This window comes from Mobula hypostoma, chromosome 4 (genome assembly GCF_963921235.1).
Source record: "Mobula hypostoma chromosome 4, sMobHyp1.1, whole genome shotgun sequence".
NCBI classification, from domain to species: Eukaryota; Metazoa; Chordata; class Chondrichthyes; order Myliobatiformes; family Myliobatidae; genus Mobula; species Mobula hypostoma.
This window is the reverse complement of record NC_086100.1, coordinates 121,782,647-121,808,308: the sequence shown is the minus strand read 5'-3', so window position 1 is coordinate 121,808,308 and position 25,662 is coordinate 121,782,647. Positions and strand designations below refer to the sequence as shown.

Here is a 25,662-nt window from a genome sequence, read left to right as displayed (position 1 = left end):
CAGTGCCCTTGAAGATTATAAAGAAGCCAGAAAAGATTTCAAGACGGTAATTAGGAAAGACAGGAGAGACCATAAAAAGTCCTTGACAAGTAGATTTAAAGAGAATACCAAGGCATTCCATACATACACCAGGAGTACGAAGATCACTAGAGAAGATTGGGACCACTCAAGGATAAAGGGAAGAACACTTGCTTGGGTGCTAGCATGTGGGTGATGTCCTCAATGAGTATTTTACATCAGTATCTACCGAGCAGAAGGACGCTGAGGTTAGGGAGATTGGTACCGAGTGTATTGATATGCAAGGGAATTTCCAGGTAAAGGAGGAGGTAGTATTAGGTCTCATAAAGAGCATTAAGGTGAATGTCCCTAAAGCCTAACAGGATATATCCTAGGTTAAGAGGCAAGAGAAAAGATTACTGGGGCCTTGATCAATATCTTTGTGTCCTCTAGGCAAGGTCCTGGAGGACTAGTGAGTAGCCTGTTTTGTTCCATTATTTAAGGGAACCAAGGATAATCCTGGTAACTATAGACTGGTGAGTCTCATGTCAGTGGTAGGAAAGTGACTGGAGAGAATTTTTAGGAATACGATTTATGAGCTTTTAGAAATCCATGGCCTAATTAGAAAGAGCTAGCATGGCCTTGTGCTGAGCACGTTGTATCATGCTAACTTGACTGAGTTTCTTTGACAATAACAGGTGATTGTTGAAGGTAGTACTGTGGATGTTGATAACATGGATTCTAGTAAGATGTTTGATAAGATTTCCTCATGGAAGGCTCATCCGGAAGATGAAGATACACGGAATCTTAATTGGCTGTTTCGATTCAGAACTGGTTTGTCCACTGAAGACAGAGAGTGATGGTCGAAGGGACTCATTCAAGCTGGAGTGCTTGATTAGTGCTATTCCGCAGGAACCTGCACTGGGACCTCTGCTGCTTGTGATGCATGTAAACCAGCTGGATGAAAACGTAAATAGGTGGGTTGGTAAGTTTGCAGATTGTTGATGCTGTGGATAGCGTTGAAGATTGGCATAGATTGCAGTGGGATATAGATCAGTTGCAGATACAGGCAGAAAAATAGCAGTTAGTGTTTAACTCAGCTAAATGTGAAGTGTTGCAGCCTGGTAGGTCAAATGTAAAGATACAGTACACTGTTAAGGACAAGATCCTTAACAGTGTTGATGAGCAGAGGGATCTTGGAGTCCAAGTTCACAGCTCTCTGAAAGTGGCTATACAGGTTGACAGGGTGGTTAAGAAAGCATATGCCACGCTTGCCTTTATTAGTTGAGGCATTCAGTTCAAAGGTCAGAAAGTTACGTCGCAGCTTTATTAAGCTCTAGTTAGGCCATGTCTGGAGTATTGCTTACAGTTCTGGTTGCCCCATTATAAGAAGGATGTCGAGGCTTTGCAGAGGGTGCAGAAGCAGTTTACCAGGCTGTTGCCTGGTAGACAATATGTGTTATAATGAGAAGTTGGGCAAACTTGGTTACTTTCTCTGTAGCGGCTGAGACGAGATGAGAGACATAGATAGAGTAAACAGAGACAGTATCTTTCTCCCAGGGTTGAAATGTCTAATACCAGTGGACATGCATAGAAGGTGGGGGGAGGGCAGGCAATTTCAGAGGAGATGAGAGGAGCAAGTTACTTTTATGTAGAGAACACGGTGTGCCTGAAATGCACTGGCTGGGGTACTGGTACAGGTAGAAACATTAGGAACTCTTAAGAAAAGCTTAGATAGACATATGAATGAGAGAAAAATGGAAGGATATGGCCATTGTCCATAAGAAAGATTAGTTTAATTTGCAATTTGATCAATAACTTAATTGGTTCAGTACAACACTGTGGGTTGAAAGGCCTGTTCCCAGTACTGTACTGTTCTATGATATAGTATTTGTCTTTGCCTAAAACACCAGCCAGGAAGCAGCTTTCAAAGGACAGAGATCTTGCCGACTCTATATTAAGTTGTTACAACGAAAAAGCAATCCATGTATGGCTTTAAAACTGTATGGGCAAACAGTTGACTAAGCACAAGTGAAAGCTCCATGTGAGCAAATGTTGAATCATTATAATAAATGGATGGGGTATGCACAGAAACACATTATTGCATTGCTATGCTGAACTGTGAATCAAATATAGGCAGATAGTATACTGCAGGTAATTTATCAAACTTGATTTGTGTTTATATTTAGATACTTACTGCAAAGCCTTATATAAATGTAGCGTTCTTTTTGGAAGTGCCAAGGTCGCATTAGGCCATTTGTTTGTTTTGCTGAGTCTAACTGAGGCACAAAGCATGACAGCTGGGCAGTCAGTGTTTTTCTAGGTCTCAACCAGGATCATCCTGAATCTTCCATTTTTTATTATTTCTTGAAACATAGGAGGAAGTCATTTGGCTCATCGCTCATCGAGTAAATGCCAGCTTTTAGCACAATTCCACTTTCCCATTTTACTTCTGGTAATATTTTATCTGACACAAGTTCATCAACTTGATCCTAATTCTACCATCAATGTTAGAGGATTCACAGTAGTTAAATAACCTACAACTACCTCATCTCGGAATGTAGAAAGAATCCAGAGGGTACAGGAAAATTCCTTGTGCAGGGTTACAGATGACCTGTGTAAAGTTCTTCTAAGCATTTTTAAAGCATTTTTCAAGATAGTAACAGTAACAAAATATTTTGTGGTATGCATTAATGACGATACAGTTTAATTAAGGGTAGTATTAGGGTGAATATAAAATGAAATTAAATAATTATAGCATACACAATGGACACTTCAGACTTGAGAAGACATCAGCTTAAAGACTATTCTCAGGAAAGGAGCCCTTACATAACCCAGGAACTGCCAGTACACACACTAAGCATGTGCAATATATACACAGATAGCACCAGAGATCGGGAATGAACTTAGTTCCCTCGAGTTGTACAGTAAGTTGTACTACCAACTGCTGTGCCATTGTGAACAGAATAACTTGCCATGCAGCTCTGTTTCAATGTAAAATTTTACATACTTCTCTCTTTTTCCCTGCCTTTCAAAATAATGTTTTGGTTTCTATCTGTGCCACGGCTTCAAAAAAATGCTGCCATCAAATGTAAAATGGGAGAAAGCAAATGATAGGAGGTAGTTGAATAGCAACAAGCTTGCCTTTGTAGTATCAAATTTAGCTGGAGGAAAAGAGTAAGAAAAATGCAGTTTCGCAATTCCACTGAAATGTAACAAAAACTGAGTTTAATTCCATTGCAATTTTCAAGTGACATTCTCACAGATAATACAGATTTTATGCCTTTTCATAAGAGGTCTAAATCACTGTGAGATAAAGGCCAGTTTTAAGCTTACCCTTTGCTAGTAGACACATGATGTTAAATAGTGCCTTAACAGTTACTGACTAAAATCTCCATTTCTTCAAGATTCAATCAAATTATTGATCAGAACTCAGGATGCAGTACCTCTGCCATCCTGTACCATTTTTCAGACAAGACAATGGACCACTAAGCTCCTGTTAACTTCATTAAATGACACTAAGTTAGAACTCATCGGAACCAGTTCCATACCATTGATACATTACTACTGGAAACCGAACGGAGCCCAAGGTTTCACAAATAACTTTACCTATTTCTAGCATTTAAAGTTTCTAGCACTTTCCCCCCTCCTCTGATCTCATTCATCATATTTACATTTCTTCCACACAGATCAGCTGTAATTATAAGTCCTAACCACCTTCTCATAGCTACAACCATCATCTCTACCACTTGTGTCATTCATTCTCTTGCTCTCTACCTTACTACAGACATTTGCTTTGTTCTCTCCATCCTACTTAAAACAATTGATTTTCAACCATTCCTAGTCCGGATTGTTGTTCATTTCCACACATCTGGCAGCTACCCATTATTTGCCATTCACCGAGACATGAATACTCATGCATACAGCCCAATGAAAACACCATTCTTCCGGGGTCAAGATGCTAAACACAGTACCAACAGTCATACACAGCACAAGGCACACAAGGTAGCAGTAAACGCACAGTCACAGAAAAAATAGGTAATATACTGTAGCTTAAGTCCCTGAGTGATACGTTCTGTAGATTGATGGTGCAAGGATGTCATTGGCAAGAACAAGTCGTCAGGAGTCTGTAGATGAACGCACACATGCAGACAAGCAAGCAATCTAGCTCATCATCCACCAAGCACTTTTGGGAGGGAGCAGCCACGCCACACTGCCTCCGGCGCCTCCCCTCCTAGGTGGCTGCAACAGGTGACACCCCAACACCCCAACGTGGCCAAATCCTTGCAGCTATCCCAGTGAACCGGACTTGCAGTATTCTACATTGTTGTTCCTTCCTGCACCTTGAGGCACATCGGGTGGCAACCTTGCTATTTCTTTAGCATTTTTGTCTGTGTTTTTTTTAAAATGAGGCCAGACTGCTAGCTCAACACTCAAGCATGCAAGCAGCTGGCCTGATTTGAATCCAGGACCACTCGCCTCAAAGTCCAGTGCAGATACCACAGCATCACTGGCCAGCTCTAGTCCTGATTAAAGCCAACAAACTGAAGTATTAGCTCTATTTCTCTCCATAGGTGCTACCAAGCATTTCCAGCAATTTTATTACAGTGGAAAGACTCTGTTAATTAGCAATTTTGCCATGCAGATAGAAGTGCACTGAAACTGGAATAAAACAATGATACTTACTTGCTACTACTCAACTCTGAAGCTTCCTTTCCTTGTTCTTGTGCTTTGCTTACTTTTTCTACAAAGGGACAAAACAGAACCAAAGCATTACAAAATGCATTTGATTTTGAATAAAAGTTAAAGAAATTACTTTTTGTTTGCCGCTTGTGACTTAAAAACACAAATACAAATTTTAAGAACATGCCAATTCAAGATCAGAAATGAGAAGTGATTTAACCCTTCTACTGTCCTGTTATTTAGTTTAATACCATCTCTTTATATATTGATAGAGGCCTTTACCCATCCAAAAAAAATCCACCAAGGTCTTGGAAAATTTTTAATTAAATCAGGCGTTCACTAGAATTACAGTCCTTACTGATTTAAACTCTGAAAGACCTACCTTCTGTTCTGAATTTAAGTCCTAACAAAATTCCAGTTTCTTTCTCGTGTCTCTCCCCGCCCAACCTTCCTTTTCAGTCCTGAAGAAGGGTCTCAGCCCAAAACATTGACTGTTTATTCATTTCCATAGATGCTGCCTGACCTGCTGAGTTCCTCCAGCATTTTGTGTGTGTTGCTTTGGATTTCCAGCTTGTACAGACTTCCTCGTGTTTAAAATTCTACCTTATCACTTCTAAGGCTATCATATCTTTCCTAAGTTGTGGTGAACAAAACTGAGCATGTGGGGTCTGATAAAAGGCTCTGACTAAAACATTACTTCCTCATTTTTATATTCTGAACAAATCTTCATTCCACCAGCTTTTTTAATTTGTGCAATGCATTCCCAAGTTCCTTTTCTCCTTCCTAATTTCCTCTAAGAAAATATTTTAATTTCTTTCTCAGATGCAAAGAGAATGCCTCTTGGTTCCCCACAGGGAACACCAATTTTGCTTACTTTCATCTAAACATGTCTCTTTTCACCTTATGCATTTAATTCTCAATTAAGCCCTGTAGATAGACACATAGGGCCAGATCTTTCAGGTTTACTGTCTGGAGTCACTACCCATGGACCCTGCACAGCCCTGGGTTTGATGCAGCGTGTCGATCCCAGAGTTCACCTCACCCTGGAATTAGTGGACAAAGTCTCAGCAACAAGGCATCAGTTGGCAGAGAAGCCCAGCACAGAAATGCTCCTAGAAAAAGATGGTACGTTACCTTCTGTTATACCTACATGGCATTTGAACAGCATTTTTAAAAGCTTCTGACACTGAATTTAAACAGCTGAAGGATGGCAGTTCTGTTTGGCACCACCATTTCCAGACTGAAAAACTCGCTCCATTCGGCCACGTGTTACAAGAGCAGCACAGCGTCTACACCTCTCTGCTGACTCAATTTCTACACACTACATATATTTATCTAACGTATAAAAATAAAATTGAGTATGAAGATGCTATAATACAAGCCATTTCTCAAAGTCAGTGATAACTCTGGCTACCCACGTTCTCACAAGAAAGCAGCAGTGTATCTTATGGCATTGTTCTGTAGCTGTACGCCATTTAGGGTTATTGGTGCCTTCTGGATGAAGTCCTAGGCTTGTGGTGCTCTTGCCTGTTTAGGGTTGGATGGGTTGATTGCCCTTTTGGTGAAATGATAACGAGCAAGGTTTCTAACACTTCCTTGGAACTGGCTGTTGCAGGCACCAAAACTTGCATTTTTCTCCGGGTTCAGGGTGGTGGTTTTCCATGTGCTTGTCTAGCTAATACCCGTTTATCATGTGTAGATTTTTCCAAGTGGACATTATTATATGAATCTCAGAAGTTAATAAATATAACCATTGATGTCACTTTATTCTTAAAATCAGCTTAAACATATTGCATAAGATTAAGCACCTGGTCAGCACATGACTTACCTTATTGGAAACTAACTTGCTTGAGAATGAGTCATTTTTCAAAAACAGTGACAGCCAATTTAAAAAAAAAGCAAAGTTTGCCAGTAGTGGCAAGGCAAAAAAAAAAAATCGGACGAGGGCTCTTTGGAATGGAAGACACTTCATATAAAGTACAACACATACTCATGTCCAGATCCTGGAAATATGATCAGATTTTGCACAAGTGCTGAACAGTTTCAACGGCTAGTCATTTGTTGCTAGCCAGAACTTCCACTCAGTATGCATGACATCAAAGTTGATAGTTTATCCAGTACTTATGACATTGATAGCTTTTCCCATTTCACCGGTTGTGAAGTGACTACTGAAATTGCTTTTTGTAGATTATTATTCAGTTTAATTTTTGACCAAGTTCTTTCGTCATTACATCATGTTTGCTTCTTCAAAGTTTCTGTCATGTCTTGTTCTTCTACCAGGCCAGAATTTATCCCTTCTACTTTTACAATTGTGTCTTCTACAAAAGGATCAGTTGTGAAACTGAAAATGTCACTGTTCTTTGTGGAGGCAAAATTCCAACACATAACTTGTTCTGCAAGCTACATAACGGGATCTGGCCTCCACAAATAACAACAACATTCTCAGGTTCTTGCTTATAGAATGTGTTTTCTACCAGTATGCTTTATCATGTTTAGAAACTGTTCAAATTTCTGGAGAAAAGTGGGTGTTTATCATTGTTATACCTTCACTGTAGTATTGCCACATAACAACAAGTTCCATGACTAATGACAGTGACAACAAACCTCTATTGTGATGCTCTGTTGGGTTAGGTTGAGAAATTCTGCCAGCTTAACCATCTGAATTTGGGCTAATGAAAGAATGGTATCATTTTTAGTATAAAACTTGATGGACTGTACTCCATTGAATAGTTGTGACAATCTGGGATTGGTTATGTTGCAGCTATATGCCGTGTTTCCGCATTTCTGTTCTTTTTCTGCTGAAGTGAGAAAGCTCATTTCTCAACAGTCCCACATCTCCCATTGTTGTATATTCACTCAGCCTCATCGCTAGCCACATTCTTACTTAGTATTGCACATCAAAGAACTTGGAAATATTAGCTTCAATCAATATAGATTGCAAATAGTTAGGGTATGGGCACCTATCCCTGCAGTACTACACGAGTCACTGCCTGATCATCTGAGAAAAACCTATTTATTCAATCTCTCTAATTTCAACCCATTAACAAATTATCAATCTGTGCTGCTACAGGACACTCCTTCCACATACTCTAATCTTGTTCAACAGCCTCATGTGTCGGACCTTCTTTCAGATTATAAATTTGCCACGTCCATTGCAAAATCTTTTTTCTACCTTACTAGATACATCCTTATAGAACTCCAATAGATTAGTCAAACATGATTTCCCTTTTATAAATACACATTGACTCAATTCAACTGTAATGTTATTTTCTAAGTCTCTTGCTAGCACTTATAAATTCTAGCATTTTCCTAATCACCGACAAGAGGTCATTTGTTCCCCATTTTCTCTCTCTCTCTCTCTTCTCAAACTTGTCTACCTACAATCCGCAGGAATCATTTTAGAATCTGTACAATTTTGGAAGATATTCAGAATATCTACCATCTCTATAGCCAACTCTTTCAAGAATCCGGGGTGTCCAATCAGGTTTCTGGAATTTTATTAGTTTTCAGACTCACAACAAGTATTTTTCCACTAATACCAATTTTCCTTGTTTTTTCATTTTCACCAGTGGAAACCCTCAAATCTCCACTATTGCCACACAGTTTTTTTTAATGAATTTTCCGATGAAGAACATGTTCAGTTCCCCTGACACTTGCTCATTCCCCAGATTGTGTAAGAGCATTCAACAGTCTTTCCCTTTCATTATAGCTGTAAACACTTACAGTCCATCACATTTCTTACTAGTTTACCTTCATGTTTTACTTTCCCTACCTTTATTAATCACTTGATCATTTCAAATCCTCAAACTTACTTCCCCCACCCCAACATTTAAAAAAAATTTTTCTTGAGGTTTAATACTACCTTTAATTTCTCCCTTATTCCATGGGACCACTTTCTGTGTTGTGTCTGTGTGGCATAAAGGAACACAAATTTGTTAGAAATTAATTAAGTCAGTCATTGCCTATCCACTGTTATATTTTTTAATGGAGCTTCCCAATTTATCACAGTCATACTAATTTACAACCTAAGCACAGGAGTGTGTTATTCAGTCCATCAGTACAGTTTGGCCATTTCACAAGATCTAATTGTAACCTCATCACTGCATTTTGACTACATACAGTAGTCTTTCTCCTTCACTATACTGCTTCCACTGCGTTAATAATCTTCCTTAAATAGGAGCCCTGTGCTGTTAATTGAACTTGAGATGTGTTTTCAACAATGCTCTACATAACAGAAACATATTTCCTTACTTTTTATTCAATTCACCTTGCAACTTTGTTAGTTTTCCTAATTACTTGTGATATAAGCATACTAGCCTCTTCTTAATATTTACCAAGACTGCCAGATCCCTCTGCATCTCAGAGCTTTTCAAGTTCTCACCATTTAGATAATATCCCTTTTTCATTTTTCTTGGCAAAATGAACATTCACACGTTTTCTATCACTATGCTTCAATGACTGACTTAACAATGACCCTTCTCATTGCAATGGTACATCAGGCATTCTCACTTGATAATGGATTAGGTCATAAATAGTAACAGCAGGCTTAGCAGTCAGGAAGCCTTCCAGGATTATAACATGAACATGCCTGCTGTGGTGGCAGCAGGAGTCTCCACGTGGTAGCCATGAGACTTTCCAACTGCCAGCCTTGCAATTAATCATTCACTGAATGGGCAGTATCACTTAGTCTTGTTTCTGATCGAGTTGAATGTCACATTAAAGGATGCTGGTTCTTGAACACAGGAACAGAGTTCTACATACAATTTCAGACATCTCCAGTATCCTACAGACAGTCCTTTGAAAATAAATTCAATGGGGATACTTGTGAAAAAATGATCCAGGAGCAGATTCACAAGTGAGTAAAAGGTTACAACTGAACTAAACAGAAGCATTAAAACCACATCAAGCCCAAGGGTTTGTTCTCGAGAAATAGAATTCAAATGCTGAAAGTAATGTTACACCTGCATACTGTCCTAGATAAGCTAGTACAGTAATCGTTAGGCAGCACTGCGATGATTATTTTCAGCATCGCGTCATCCTAGAATCTCAAAGGTTTCAAAGGTACATTTAATGTCAGAGACATGTACACAATATACATCCTGAAATGCTTTTTCTTCACAACCATCCACGAAAACAGAGGTGTGCCCCCAAAGAATGGACAACAGTTAAAGGTTAGAACCCCAAAGTCCCCCCCCAGCTCCCCTCCCTCCCACGCATAAACGGCAGCAAGCAACAATCCCCCCCCACCAGCAAGAAAAGCACTGGCACCCGCCACCGAGCACTCAAGCGTGAGCAAGGCATCAGCAAAGACACAGACTTGCAGTTACTCCAAAGACTACATTGTTCACCTGGCATTCGACATACCGCAGGCTCTCTCTCTCTCTCCCTAATAAGCGAGAAAGAAATGTCTCCGTTTTACACCGAGAGGGGAGACATAACAAACAACTCGCTGGTATACGATGTTAAAAGTCTGTTTGGTTGCTTTTTCCAAGCTCTGTGTCCAAAGATCTTGGGTCTCTGGGCACACAGCCAGAGATCTTCTTTCTCCAACGACACACGGATCCACTGCAAGGGCACTGACCTCCAATTCCCCCATCTCCAGAGCCACGCGATCCCGGGCCTCTGAAGCTGAGCGGAGCTCTTAGGCTGAGCCCTTGTCGTGCCAAACAACGCCCAGTTGTGAAACCCCGAGAGCAGGTCCCATTCCCACAAAACTGTGTACGTTAATCTATTTTGTTATCTACTGTTTGATGAAAATAAAATTGTAAACTCTTGTTCACAAATAAAAGCTATATTTCTATCACATGCCACTCAAAATGTAACCAAGGAAAAGCTCCGAGGATACCATTTTATTTAGCAAACAGATGTATAATTTCTATTGATTAATACAAGTAAACTGATTATTCCCTTTAAAACTTGGATACATCTTCTCCTTGCTATTTTTCTTCTAATCAACTGTACGATAGAACATCAACAACCTACAACTTACCCCTATTCTGTTATCTGCTACCTTGATAAAAGGAAATTAAAACTTTCTTCATACTTCATACAAAGTCAACTGTCACTACATAAATTTGCATCAGTCCCAAAAAGAATGTCTCACTATAAATGATGAACAGATGTTACCTGTTACTAGCCTAATGCCCTGGTTGTGCTGTGGGTATTTCATTTTAGTAGTTTTCTGCAAAAGCAGTGTGTCCTGGTGGCAGAATGTTTCAGTTTCGGCTGAAGATAAAAAGTCCTTTTATTCAACTTGGGAACCTTGTGTCAGCCAATCAGGCTGGAGGGATCTGGAGAAGGTTCTAGAGAGAGCGGGACGAAGAGAGATTTGTGATGGACAGTAGTCTGGTTTGGAGTCTTTTGGCAGGAGGTGCAGAATGCCTTTGGAAGGACAGTCCCTGTTGCAAGTGCTCTGTGCAGATGAATGGCTCCAAGGAGGAAGGGATAATACTCCTAAAAGAGAGCCAGTTTATTCAAGAAGAACTTTGAGGGAAATTCGGACTATGGCGGATGCTTTCACGTACTCTGTGGGTTGGGCATCATTATGGTCCTACCCAGCTTTTGGAAGAGGTGAGCTCCAATGGTCATGTGCACACTAAGACTGGTTTAATTGTAATGAGCCCTTTTATCCCCTTCCTTTTAATAACTATTTGATAAAGTTGAAACAGGCAAACATACTTGTTTTATAATCTTATGCAGTGTACGATATTATTTCTTGCCAACCGATAACTGTGTTTGGGCAGTATTTACACCAGGGTTTCTCAACAGGAGTTCCATGGAACTATAATGTTCCGTGAGAGGCCACTAGGGGCTTTGCAAGAGATCATGATTGAAAAAAAAAGTTTCTTGAACTTGACGCAAAACGCGATGCTAGTGCTCGCGGTGCTGGGCAGTGACTGAGCAGCCCCGTTATCAATCTCGTTGGTGGTCTCTGAACCCAGTATAGCAGTGCACAGTAGGACCGTGTTTACTTGCTTGAGTCCATTCTCAGTGTCTGATGTGAGATAGGGAAGGCAGCTGATAATTGGTGAGCGCTGTATTGCACAGAGAGGACCCAAAGTGAATTGAACAGTTTGGTAAGTATGGTAATAAATATCTTTACGCAATTCCCATTTTTTGTCTTTTATAAAATATATTTAAACATTCTGATTTATGTTCCTTTCTCTTTGGCATCTTATAGAAAAACATGACAGAAGAACATATTCTTCCTGCTCTTTAAACTTTTCTAATAATATTGAAGGATGGTTGAATTGAAGCAGAGACCTTTCCAAATCCATTCTGTTAGCTTCCTTTGTAAGACCCTGTATAAGGCTGGAAATAAAATCAGGGGTCACTGTGGCAATATTCCAATGTCTTCCCCTCCCTTTGCATGATAACAAGAGGGAAATTTTAACACCAGGAGGTGTTTAAGTATGCAAATCTACAGTATTTCCCATCATTTATGTTGCTCAAAATTTAAGTTTTTCTGATCTCAAACCTCTTTTGCCTTGTGGTTATTCCCACTCATCAGGAAGGCTTTGGAAGTAAACCCTAAGGAAAATTCCAGAGATGGAATCCCTAACGCAGTCCTTCAGTGAGTTCAACGCTGGCTGGTAACTCCTGTGATGCCGCTGGTGCCAAACTGTATCAGTCCGTGCCGTTCCTTTGGATTCATCAGCTGCTACCTGGGCAACAGCTTGCTCTCCATATCATAGAGCAGCTAGGATACAACATCCATGGTCAACCCCAACCAATAGAGGGCCTTAAGGATATGTTGCTCCATTGATGGCTTTGGTGCTTCCAATAAGTCATAATATTCATAGGATTTCCTTGTGGACCAGGCTAAACTATGAACTAATAGCTTTGAGCAAATTGGTCTAGAATATAGCAATATGCTAGTTACTGTAGGACTTTTCTCTCTCTCACACTGGTACAACCTCTTTACAGACATACGCAAATAAAATTCACGTAAAAACGTAGCTAAGAACAAGAGGCATTTCAGTGTTGCATCTTAATTAAGGTAGCAGTGATGAAAAGCTTATGACAGCATTTGAAGTAGGGAGAGGCATGCTAATGTTTCAAATCAATTCTTCATCAGCATTCAAAATTGAAAGACAGCCTAAATGCATCAGGGAAACCTATGTTTTGAAAAAGCAGTGTATTATAAAAAATGATATCCCTTTACTGGAAAAGGAATAGGAGAGATAGAGATAGGGTAAAGTATGTGTGTTTCCTCACTACCCTCTCTCACATATTTACATCTTTACAACAGTTGATTCCAATGGTTCACATCCACATGGAAGGTGCTCATATGAAGCATACACTTTCCTTTTATTTGTTTCTTTGCTCCCTTTTCCCCACAACCCTTAAGTGCCTCTGTGCCAGACTGATAGAGAAGGCAGATGAAGTTGCAACTAAGGATGATATTTGTTGCAGATCTAGCTGTCAAAATATCCCTGAAAACAAGTTGTGAACATTAGAGCAATTAGTACTGTACATACAGTAACTGTATGATCAGAAAGCCAATAACTAACGAAAATATGGTTTTACACTGGCTGAACCAGCCCGAACAGACATGTACAGAGTGAACCAACAGGGTTTCTGGAACAAGATTTTAAAACTTTTTTATATATAAAAGTAGCAGTCACCAGTTATTTATAAAATGACTTAGTGAGTAAGTGAAATACTATACCAATTCGGCTTTTATTCTGGTTTTGAAATTATTTGTTTTGACATTTTTATTTTGCAGAGGTAAAACACAATTTAAATGTTCATTCCAAAAGGAACACAGTAGTTTCCATCACATCACCCGCTACCACCAAGCACCCTCAAAAGATTTTTCTCTCTTCCTCTTCTGATATCACTATGTGCTGAGGTGCCATTCATATTTGTTTCAATTGGAATCTGCATGCCTTAAATAATTGAGCAGAGGAAATAAAGAATTAATGAATGATCGGGATCTATAATGATTCAGATGAAAAAATAACCATCAAAGGAAATGTGAAAATATAATCACTGCAGAATATACCAGCAACAATCTGTAGATGGTAAGAAAATCTGAAAACTACTGCAAAAGCCAAAGAAAAATACTCACTGATGCTTATGTATTCTAAGAGGATTGGTGGTGTCAGCAGCAATGAATAATCAGTTAAGCCTTTGGATCAGGTCCCAGCTAAGCAACTCAGCATAGTTGATTCCTATGAATTCATGGAAGCAGCTATGTTTTAAATGGTACTCAACCTTTTTAGTGATAGCAGCACCTTTTAGTGCAAGTGATCATGAGGTACTGGTCATAATTTACGATAATCACTGTATTCTTACTGACTGAAATCATATTACAATATCAAAATAAAGAGAATCTGAAAGGCATACAAGTTAGAAAATAAATGTTGGCACATTACTCTCTTCACAGTACACTTCAATCATTATTCTCTGGCACAAGATAGTACATTTATTGAACAGCAATACAAATACCTGAGAGTTGATAAAGAAGCTCTGATGCCATCTTCACTGATATGTCTTGAGTGAAAAGCTTAATTTCTGTGAGAGGTACAACTTCAGGTGAATTCTGCGACCGTTCACTTTTTACTGCCTTGCAATTAAATGAAAGATTAGGAAGTCGTGACAACGTGGGATCGGGTATTTCCAGTTCCATTGGCTCCTCTTTTATTATTACGGCTTGTGTTCCCTGTTCCTTTTTATTTTCAGCTGTGGCAGATCAAGAAAGAAATAAAAAAGTGCTAGAAATAAAAATAGATTTTGTACAAGTAATATAACTGCACAAACAATACTGCATCCTGTTTGAACTGAAGCAGGCCATTCAGCCCATCATGGCCGGCCATATAAGGCCTAAGTATTGCTTTTTTAAACTCCCAATTTCACATTCAATTCTTATTTGTAAGTTCCTGTTAAATCTGCTTCTATCAACCTTTCAGCTGTAATCAGTAGTATGTATTGTTTGTTAAATCAATAGGCTGATGCAATTGGTGACATTTCAGTAATGGTTACAATAGGACAGGTGTCTCAGGCAGAAGTTTTAGTATCTGGTTTCCAACTAAACAGAAAACACAAACATATTATGCTTATGATCATACAGATGTTGAGTGATAATAAAGCAACAGGCAAAAGGTGAAAATACAATTGTAGGAATTTAATGTGGGCTTATTTACAATTTTAGTAGTAATTGAATTTTATAGTTTCATCAGAAAATGTACAGTACCAGTGAAACCTGCCAACATCTCAAAAACCGGAACTAGCTCAGTCCAACAAGATTTTCTATGAATGGTTTGCTTTGAAGTGTTTTGAAGTTTGTTGATTTCTGAACATATGCTGATCAAAAAGACTAAGGACTCAAAAGATGACATTACAGAATTCTACAGGTTTTTGAATGTTGATTAACATGCTTCTAGCTTGGTATGACAACCTAGGGCTTGATATTTTGGCTGAGAAAAGAAGAATGTTTATGAAGAATGCTGAAAAATACAGCAAGTTCATACAGTTGAAAATGGGCTCTCCCCAAACAATTCTACAATGCTTACAATACTGCTGAGTATTATCATTACTTTCCAGAATTAACATTGCAAACAAGAAAACAGTGTCTGGCTTTAAGCAAAATAAGGATTGTCTTACTGTCCTCACTTATACCAATGTGGAAGTATATAAGGTTTGATTCATAGAAAATACGACAAAGTAACTCCACTTCAAAAAGTAACTTCATTCACATCCCTTCTCTGCTCGTTTCTTAAAGTGATGACCGTGCCTTTAAGACATTAACTTCTAGTTGTAATATACTTTCATATATTGGTACTGTGCCCAGATAATAAACACGAGATTTTGCAAATCAAGAGCAACACACACAAAATGCTGGAGGAACTCAGCAAGTCAGGCAACAACTATTAAAATGAATAAACTGACGATGTTTTAGGGCGAGACCTTTCATCATGGGGGTGGGCAGGGGAAGGAAGACAAGCTAGAAGGTGACAGGTGAAGCCAGGTAGATGGGAAAAGTACAGAGCTGGAAAAGTCATCTGACAGGAGAGGAGAGTGGACCACGGAAGGAGAGACACCAGGGGAGGTGATAGGCAGTTGAGAAGAGGTAAGAGGCCAAAGTGGGGAATAGAAGAGGAGGAAAAGGGGAAGGAAGAAGGAAAAAAAAAAGAAAAAAATTACCAGAAGGAAAAATCAATGTTCATGCCACCAGGTTGGAGACTACCTAGACAGAATATGAGGTGTTGCTCCTCCACCCTGAGAGTGGCCTCACTGTGGCAGAAGAGGAGGCTGTGGATCGATGTGACGGAATGGGAATAGAGATAGGAATTAAAATAATTTGCCACCAGATAATTCTGCTTTTGGCGGATGGAGCGAAGATACCTGACAAAGCAGTCCCCCAACTTATAATGTGTCTCACCGATGTAGAGGGGGCCACATCAGGACCACTGGATACAGTAGATAATCCCAACAGATTAACCGGCGAAGTCATGCCTCACCCGGAAGGACTGTTTGGGGCTCTGAGTGCAGGTAAGAAAGGAGGTGATTGAGCATGTGTAGTATTTGTCAGTTGCAGGAATATGTGCCAGGAGAGGGATTAGTGGGAAGGGCCAAATGGACAAGGGAGTTACAGAAGGAGCGATCCCTGCAGAAAGTGGAAAGTGCGAGAAGACGGAAGTAAAGATACGTTTGGTAGTAGGATCCCATTGAACATGGGATCTTCCCCCTTCCTTTCCAGTCCTGAAGAACAGACTCGGCCCGAAACATCGACTGCTTATTCACTTTCGTAGCTACTAGATGACCTGCTGGCTCCGGAATTTTGTGCGTGTTACCTTGACCTGTTATTTTTTTCATATTGTAAACATAGGTAAAACTGTTGCCAAGCTAGTAGGACTGTTGAGTCTGATTCTCATTCTCTCATTCACTTTCACACATGCAGTCACATGGGATTGCTGGATAATGGTCGTCGAACTTTTGGCCAAGCCTTTCATTGCTGCTGTTAGCTAACAGAGAGACAGGATATCAAGTTGTCTAAAGTAATAACTTGAAAATCACTCCAATGAACCAAAAACAGTAGCATATTTTACAACTCATTCTTTCTTGTAAGGCTAAGGAATATTTTAGAACTAAATAATATGCAATTAAAATCCGGAAACCAAACACAAACAGAAAAACCGAAGCTGGAGTATGCCATCTGATCTTGAACCTGTTCCAACACTACAACCATACCTGACCCTATATCCCAGTCTCATAGACCTGTTCTCTCCAAATATCTTCAATGCCTGTTGTGATGAGAAATTCATCTACTTCTTAAATACGTTTAGCAATTTAGTTTCCTTAGCCTTTGTGGTAGAGAATTCCATAGGTTCAATCTTAACCCATAACCTGAGCCTCTTCTGGCTCTGAAACCTCCCATCCACCTCTCAGCCAACAGAAACATCCTCCTCACATACAGCCTGTTAAGATCTGTCAGAATTTTGTACATTCAATTAGATTTACTTTTATTCTTCTAAACTTTAGCAAAACCTGCAAAGTTAAAACTTGTTTATGACATGAGTACCAGAACCTTCAATTTTGATGTTTTATAATTCAGTTGCTGCCACTACATTGTTGGATTAAGGTTCATCATCTACTTCTATAATGACACAGGATTTCTGTGGAGTGAAAGAAAGAAATGTTTAATGCATAAAAGCCATCAAACATTTAGTTCTCCAATCCTGTAAAATGCTCTTTTGTATTTATCGTTAAACTATTACAAGGATTAATGATAGCCCGTGCCACGTAAATAACTATTTTAATCTGGAGTATTATACTCCAGTAGAAAATTCAAATTATGAAGTAAATGGCAAAGATATTGCTGGAACAAGGAGAAAGGCCACGTAATTGAATAATTTGGTCAAACAGAAAATCAAAGTAGCTCAATAGCTGGTTTCTGCCACTAGAGGTCAGAAGAAGGTTTACAAAGTCAAATGACAATTGTTCTCTGCCTCTAAATCTTGGACTGCGGTTCACCCAGGAACAAATAGGCTTAAATTTCACAATGGCAACATCATGAGGCTGTGCTCCTTTGAGTGTATAATTTGAACAAATCCTTTGCTTTACAACCAGCACCTTACTTATCAGTTTTAAGTATTATTTTTAACAATTTTGTGAATAAGTGGGTGCAAATTCAATTATCTGAAGTTCAACATGTTATTTCAACAAGAGTGTGAAATTGTATTCAGGAAAAAAACTAATAAAAATGCATGAAAGCATTAACAATTTGCAGAAATTCATCAACTCCTTTTAAAGTAGGGAGGAAGAAATTATAAAGAGCAAGGCAATAGAGATTGTGTTCAAGACGTTGAACATCTGGATCCATGCAGTATTGTTACTCAGAAGGGTACCCAACAAATGAACACTTACATCCTGGCGACCACAAATAACTCAAGCACCTACTTCAAATGATTTATTTTGTGCACAAAAGAAAGTTCCACATAAAAAGAGCAAATCTACATGAAAATAATTACACTTTACGAAGAAACTTTTTAAAAATTATTCTAGCAGCTGTGAGTTCTTTCTTATAAAGGTAGATTACACACAAAGGTGGTCATAGCTTGTTGGATATTGGGTACCTTGTTTTTCCTCAGTCTATTTCTTTTACTGAAATGACTCCAAGGACTTAAAACATGGTAGTTTATCTCAGATGGTACTTGCCTTGTGGGCTAAATCACCAAAAGCAATTTGACCACATAATCCAAGTGAGCAAAGCAGAAGGCTGTCATCCAATGTAACTTCAGGTCCTGTAGCCACCTATTCAGATGGATATTAAAGATTTTTTTGGCAGTGTTCAATGTAAGTTTCAGAATAGGCAACATTACCTTAGGAAAACAGATATTTATTGGTAGAGATGTGTTTCAAAAGGTTTTCTGGTCTGCTTCCTGCATTGTTGCCTCATTCCAAAAAGTAATTTAGTGTACGTGAAGGACTTCATGTATTAAATAAATAACTTGTGCTTTAAGAGTTGCAGAAATAACCAATGGGAAGTATTTCTTCTGACCTTGTCATGCAAGGAAGCATACCCTCTAGAGTAAAACACTGAGAAGGTGAGGTGGTGAGGAAAGTGGAAATTTAAGAATTAATGGAACTTTGTCCAGGAAGGGAGAAAAATTACAAAACCCTGCATCTAAATGCAAACAATCCAATATTTTAGCTAAAGCTGGTTGTCATCTTTTATTCAATCACCTCTTTGGTGAAAAAGAGATCAATTACAAATCAATTCCACAGCCAACTTGTCATCTTGAATTAACGTACGGTTTTAGTGAAAGTACATCCCACTCTAGAAAACTAAAGAAAGCACAATGTACAAGTACTTTACCTGGCAAATTTAATGGCTACATAAGAAAGCAACACATTTCAATGGATATTGCTTATCTATACGTGAACAACTGGTAACATTCTTTATTAAGTGAGAGTAAGAGATTGTCCTTTGAAAAATAAGTGAGTAAAGGCATAACAACGTGTGGTCAACAGAGTAGTTAAATTTGCCACTCTGCTTAGTTATCGACTGCAACAAACAGGGCTGCATAGTGATTTCTTAATGATTTGGTTACATGACTAAATCCAGAAAGTGTACATTTGAGAGTTTAAAAAAGCTTGGAAATAATCCAACTGGATCGCTAATATCCTGAGGGAAAGAGTGCTGCAAGCCCGACCCAGTCTACCTTCCATATCATTCCATCGCACTCTTAATTGCTCAGTTACATCAAATAGCTGATATGAACAGCAACAGTCCTATAAGTATAATGGCCACCCCCACTATCTGCAAATGAATAATGAGGAATCCAAAATAAATATATGGCTCAGTCAGCAAATCACAGCTCCTGAGTGAGAATAGAAAGAACACTTGTGCATTATCTCCTGGAGGCAGAGGTAAGTAAAGACAAGAGAAATAGAAATCATTTGGCAAGCTGTCAGTGAAGATCAGTTTGCACAGCTGTCGATCGTTTGGGATTTCCCATTCAATTTTCAGTAAAAACACAAATCTGGAGGCAAAACTAAACAATTTTCTGAAACAAAATAACTTTTATTCCAGTTCTGAATACTTCTGAATATTAACTAACATGGTGGGTCACAGTATGGGGTATTAATATTTATTAATAGATAGATACTTTATTGATCCCAAAGGAAATTACAGTGTCACAGTAGCATTACGTGTGCAGAAATACAAATATTAGAAGAGAAATATATATTAATGACTTGGATGAGGGAATTAAATGCAGCATCTCCAAGTTTGCGGATGACACGAAGCTGGGTGGCAGTGTTAGCAGTGAGGAGGATGCTAAGAGGATGCAGGGTGACTTGGATAGGTTGGGTGAGTGGGCAAACTCATGGCAGATGCAATTTAATGTGGATAAATGTGAAGTTATCCACTTTGGTGGCAAAAATAGGAAAACAGATTATTATCTGAATGGTGGCCGATTAGGAAAAGGGGAGGTGCAACGAGACCTGGGTGTCATTATACACCAGTCATTGAAAGTGGGCATGCAGGTACAGCAGGCGGTGAAAAAGGCGAACGGTATGCTGGCATTTATAGCGAGAGGATTCGAGTTCAGGAGCAGGGAGGTACTACTGCAGTTGTACAAGGCCTTGGTGAGACCACACCTGGAGTATTGTGTGCAGTTTTGGTCCCCTAATCTGAGGAAAGACATCTTTGCCATAGAGGGAGTACAAAGAAGGTTCACCAGATTGATTCCTGGGATGGCAGGTCTTTCATATGAAGAAAGACTGGATGAACTGGGCTTGTACTCGTTGGAATTTAGAAGATTGAGGGGGGATCTGATTGAAACGTCTAAGATCCTAAAGGGATTGGACAGGCTAGATGCGGGAAGATTGTTCCCGATGTTGGGGAGGTCCAGAACGAGGGGTCACAGTTTGAGGATAGAGGGGAAGCCTTTTAGGACCGAGATTAGGAAAAACTTCTTCACACAGAGAGTGGTGAATCTGTGGAATTCTCTGCCACAGCAAACTGTTGAGGCCAGTTCATTGGCTATGTTTAAGAGGGAGTTAGATATGGCCCTTGTGGCTACAGGGGTCAGGGGGTATGGAGGGAAGGCTGGGTTCTGAGTTGGATGATCAGCCATGATCATAATAAATGGCGGTGCAGGCTCGAGGGGCCGAATGGCCTACTCCTGCACCTATTTTCTATGTTTCTATGTTTCTAAATAGAAAGAATAAAAAATAAGTTACTACAAACAGTCTAACAGGAGGGGGTCATCACTTCCCCAGCTATTGATTGACTCTATTATAGAGCCTAATGGTCGAGGGTAAGAATGACCTCATATAGTGCTCTTTGGAGCAGTGCAGTTGTCTTAGTCTATTACCAAAAGTGCTCCTCTGTTCAGCCAAGGTGGCATGCAGATGGTGGGAAACACTGTCCAGAATTGTCAGGATTTTTTGTAGGGTCTTTCATTCTACCACAGCCTGCAGCGTGTCCAGTTTGACTCCTATAACAGAGCCAGCCTTTCTTAACAGTTTATTGAGCCTGATGACATCATCCGTGTTGATGCCATTGCCCCAGCACACCACACATTGAAGATTGTACTGGCGACAACAGACTGGTAGAACATGTAAAGGAGAGACCTGCATACTCCAAAGGACCTCAGTCTCCTCAGGAAGTAGCGACAACTCTGGCCCTTCTTGTATACAGCCTCTGTGTTGGTGCTCCACTCAAGTCTGTCATCCAGGTGCACCCCCAGGTACTTGTAGGTCCTCATCATCAATAGTAACAGGGAGCAATGCAGGCTTAGTCTTCCTAAAGTCCATCACCATCTCCTTTGTCTTACTAACATTGAGCTGCTGATGATTCAGCTTGCACCATTTGACAAAGTCCTCCACCAGAGTCCTGTATTAATCCTCCCATCCTCCCTTTATACACCCAACTATTGCTCAGTCATCAGAGAATTTCTGCAGATGACATGACTCAGTGTTGTATCTACAGTCTGAACTATACAGGGTAAACAGGAAGGGAGCCAATACAGTGCCCTGTGGGGCCCCAGTGCTGCTTATAGCCATGTCTGACACACAACTCCAAAGCCGCACAAACTGTGATCTGCCAGTCAGGTAATCCATTATCCAGGATACAATGGAAGTGCAACCTGCATTGAATGTGGCTTTTCCTCAGCAATGAGGGCTGTATGGCATTGAAGGCACTTGAGAAAGCAAAACACAGTACTGTCCTGCTTATCCAAATGGAGCAGGCTCTGTCAGCAGGTAGCAGTGAAGAACTCTATTGTACAAGGAGATAATAAATCTTCCACAAGACCATTAGTCAAATGTGAAATAGTGACTAATTGGTGGTAGTTTCTTAGACTTATGATTGCTATATGCTCTCACAATAATTCTCCTGTCAAATATAATCAGTCATAGTAGTATAAATTAGCAGGATCATTTTAACAAGCAAGCTGGATTGTCATATCTCATGACAGGCATTAAAAGAATTGTTCTTGTATTAAATGCAAAACATTCTCCCTTATGGGTTTCCTCCAAATGATCCACTTTCCTCCTACAGCCCAAAAAAATGCAGCCTGACAGGTAAATCGGGCACTGTAAATATTCTCTAGTGTGTAGGGGAGTGGTAAAATCCTCAGGGAATCAAAGAGAGTGTGGGGGAATAATAAGACCTTAAGACAAAGGAGCAGAAGTAGGCCATTTGGCTCATCGAGTCTGCTCCGCCATTTTATCATGAGCTGATCCATTTTATCCTATTTAGTCCCACTGCCCCGCCTTCTCACCATAACCTTTGATGCCCTGGCTACTCAGATACCTATCAATCTCTGCCTTAAATACACCCAATGACTTGGCCTCCACTGCTGCCCGTGGCAACAAATTCCATAGATCACCACCCTCTGACTAAAAAAATTTCTTCGCATTTCTGTTCTGAAAGGGCACCCTTCAATCCTGAAGTCATGCCCTCTCGTACTAGACTCCCCCATCATGGGAAACAACTTTGCTATATCCACTCTGTCCATGCCTTTTAATATTCAAAATGTTTCTATGAGCTCTCCCCTCATTCTTCTAAACCCCAAAGAATACAGTCCAAGAGCGGACAAACGTTCCTCATATGTTAACCCTCTCATTCCCGGAATCATTCTAGTGAATCTTCTCTGTACCCTCTCCAACGTCAGCACATCCTTTCTTAAATAAGGAAACCAAAACTGCCCACAGTACTCCAAGTGAGGTCTCATCAGCGCCTTATAGAGCCTCAACATCACATCCCTGCTCCTATACTCTATTCCTCTAGAAATGAATGCCAACATTGCATTCGCCTTCTTCACTACTGACTCAACCTGGAGGTTAACTTTAAGGGAATCCTGTACGAGGACTCCCAAATCCCGTTGCACCTCAGAACTTTGAATTCTTTCCCCATTTAAATAATAGTCTGCCCATTTATTTTTTCTGCCAAAGTGCATAACCATACACTTTCCAACATTGTACTTCATTTGCCACTTCTCTGCCCATTCTTCCAATCTATCCAAGTCTCTCTGCAGACCCTCCGTTTCCTCAGCACTACCGGCCCCTCCACCTATCTTCGTATCGTCAGCAAACTTAGCCACAAAGCCATCTATTCCATAATCCAAATCGTTGATGTACAATGTAAGAAGAAGCGACCCCAACACTGATCCCTGTGGAACACCACTGGTAACCGGCAGCCAACCAGAATAGGATCCCTTTATTCCCACTCTCTGTTTCCTGCCAATCAGCCAACGCTCTATCCACGTATGTAACTTTCCCGTAATTCCATGGGCTCTTATCTTGTTAAGTAGCCTCGTGTGGCACCTTGTCAAAGGCCTTCTGAAAATCCAAATATACAACATCCACTGCATCTCCCTTGTCTAGCCTACTGGTAATTTCCTCAAAAAATTGTAATAGGTTTGTCAGGCAGGATTTTCCTTTAAGGAATCCATGCTGAGTTCTGCCTATCTTGTCATATGCCTCCAGGTACTCTGTAACCTCATCCTTGACAATCGACTCCAACAACTTCCCAACCACTGACGTCAAGCTAACAGGTCTATAATTTCCTTTTTGCTTCCTTGCCCCCTTCTTAAATAGCGGAGTGACATTTGCAATCTTCCAGTCTTCCGGAACCATGCCAGAATCTATCGACTTTTGAAAGATCATCGCTAATGCCTCCGCAATCTCCACAGCTACTTCCTTCAGAACACGAGGGTGCATTCCATCTGGTCCAGGAGATTTATCGAGCTTTAGCCTATTCAGCTTCCTGAGTACTTTCTCTGTCGTAATTGTGACTGCGCACACTTCTCTTCCCTGCCACCCTTGAGTGTCCGGTATCCTGCTGTCTTCCTCAGTGAAGACTGATGCAAAATACTTGTTCAGTTCCTCTGCCATCTCCTCATCTCCCATTACAATTTCTCCAGTATCATTTTCTATCGGTCCTATATCTACTCTCACCTGTCTTTTACTCTTTATATACTTGAAAAAGCTTTTAGTATCCTCTTTGATATTATTTGCTAGTTTCCTTTCATAGTTAATCTTTTCTCTCTTAATGACCTTCTTGGTTTCCTTTCGTAAGGTTTTAAAAACTTCCCAATCTTCTGTCATCCCACTAATTTTTGCTTCCTTGTATGCCCTCTCCTTTGCTTTAACTTTGGCTTTGACTTCTCTTGTCAACCACGGTTGCATCCTTTTTCCACCCGAAAATTTCTTCTTTTTTGGAATATATCTGTCTTGCACATTCCTCATTTCTCGCATAAGCTCCAGCCACTGCTGCTCTGCCGTCTTTCCCGCCAGTGTCTCTTTCCAGTCAACTTTGGCCGGTTCCTCTCTCATGCCACTGTAATTTCCTTTACTCCACTGAAACACCGACACATCAGATTTCGGCTTCTCTTTTTCTAATTTCACAGTGAACTCAATCATGTTATGATCACTGCCTCCTAAGGGTTCCTTCACCTCAATCTCTCCAATCACCTCCGGTTCATTACACAATACCCAATCCAGTACAGCCGATCCCCTAGTGGGTCAACAACAAGCTGTTCTAAAAAACCATCTCGCAGACATTCTACAAATTCTCTCTCTTGAGATCCAGTGCCGACCTGATTTTTCCAATCTACCCGCATGTTAAAATCCCCCACAATTATCATAACACTGCCCTTCTGACAAGCCTTTTCTATTTCCAGTTGTAATTTGTAGTCCACATCCCTGCAGCTGTTTGGAGGCCTATAAATAACTGCCATCAGGTTCCTTTTACCCCGCTATTCCTTAGCTCAACCCATAAAGATTCTGCACCTTCCGATCCTATATCACCTCTTTCTAATGATTTAATATCATTTCTTACCAATAAAGCCACGCCTCCCCCTCTGCCTACCTTCCTATCCTTCCGATACACCGTGTATCCTTGGACGTTCAGCTCCTAGAGACATGCATCCTTTAGCCAGGTCTCAGTGATGGCCACAATGTCATACCTGCCAATCTGTAGCTGTACAACAAGATCATCCACCTTATTCCTTATGCTGCGTGCATTTAAGTACAACACCTTAAGACCAGTATTTGACACTTTTTGCTTTGATTTCACTGCAACTTTATTGCACTGCAACTCATCCCAATGGCTACACATTTGCCCCATCACCTGCCTGTCTTTCCTGACATCTTTACTGCTCACAATCTTAGATTTATTTCTGTTTTCCCCTTCCTCCGCTCTATCATTCCGGTTCCCATCCCCCTGCCAAATTAGTTTAAACCCTCCCTAACAGCTCTATTAAACTTTCCCGCCAGGATATTGGTCCCCTTCGGGTTCAGGTTCAATAATAATTGAAACGAATGTAGGTTTACAGTAAAATGGGTGATTGGTGCCAACTCAATGGGCGTTTTCATGACTCGACTTTCATTTAACACAATACAATTGTAAAATAGAGGCAATGCAGATTTTGACCAGATAGCTTGAGGGAAGAAAACAAGCAGGGAAATGATTCTTCATCACACTTGTTTCCACATATCCTATTAAATACACTCTGCACTCCT

The 25,662-nt window shown here is 40.1% G+C and overlaps 1 protein-coding gene across 6 annotated transcripts in view; it reads right to left on the bottom strand.

Annotated features, from left to right (window-relative positions):
* Positions 1-25,662, bottom strand: part of znf827 (zinc finger protein 827) — a 106,362-nt gene that overhangs the window by 31,777 nt on the left and 48,923 nt on the right. For 5 of the 6 annotated variants that reach the window (XR_010017726.1, XR_010017727.1, XM_063046441.1 and 2 more), the window contains exons 6-8: positions 14,134-14,367; positions 8,543-8,587; positions 4,684-4,741 (exon numbers count right to left, since the gene is read on the bottom strand). Coding sequence is in view for 4 of the 6 variants with exons in the window: in XM_063046441.1 (XP_062902511.1) it covers positions 4,684-4,741; positions 8,543-8,587; positions 14,134-14,367 (337 nt within the window). In the remaining 2 variants the exon portion in view is untranslated. The remainder of the gene's footprint in view (positions 1-4,683; positions 4,742-8,542; positions 8,588-14,133; positions 14,368-25,662) is intronic. The other variant, XM_063046440.1, reaches the window with a different exon arrangement.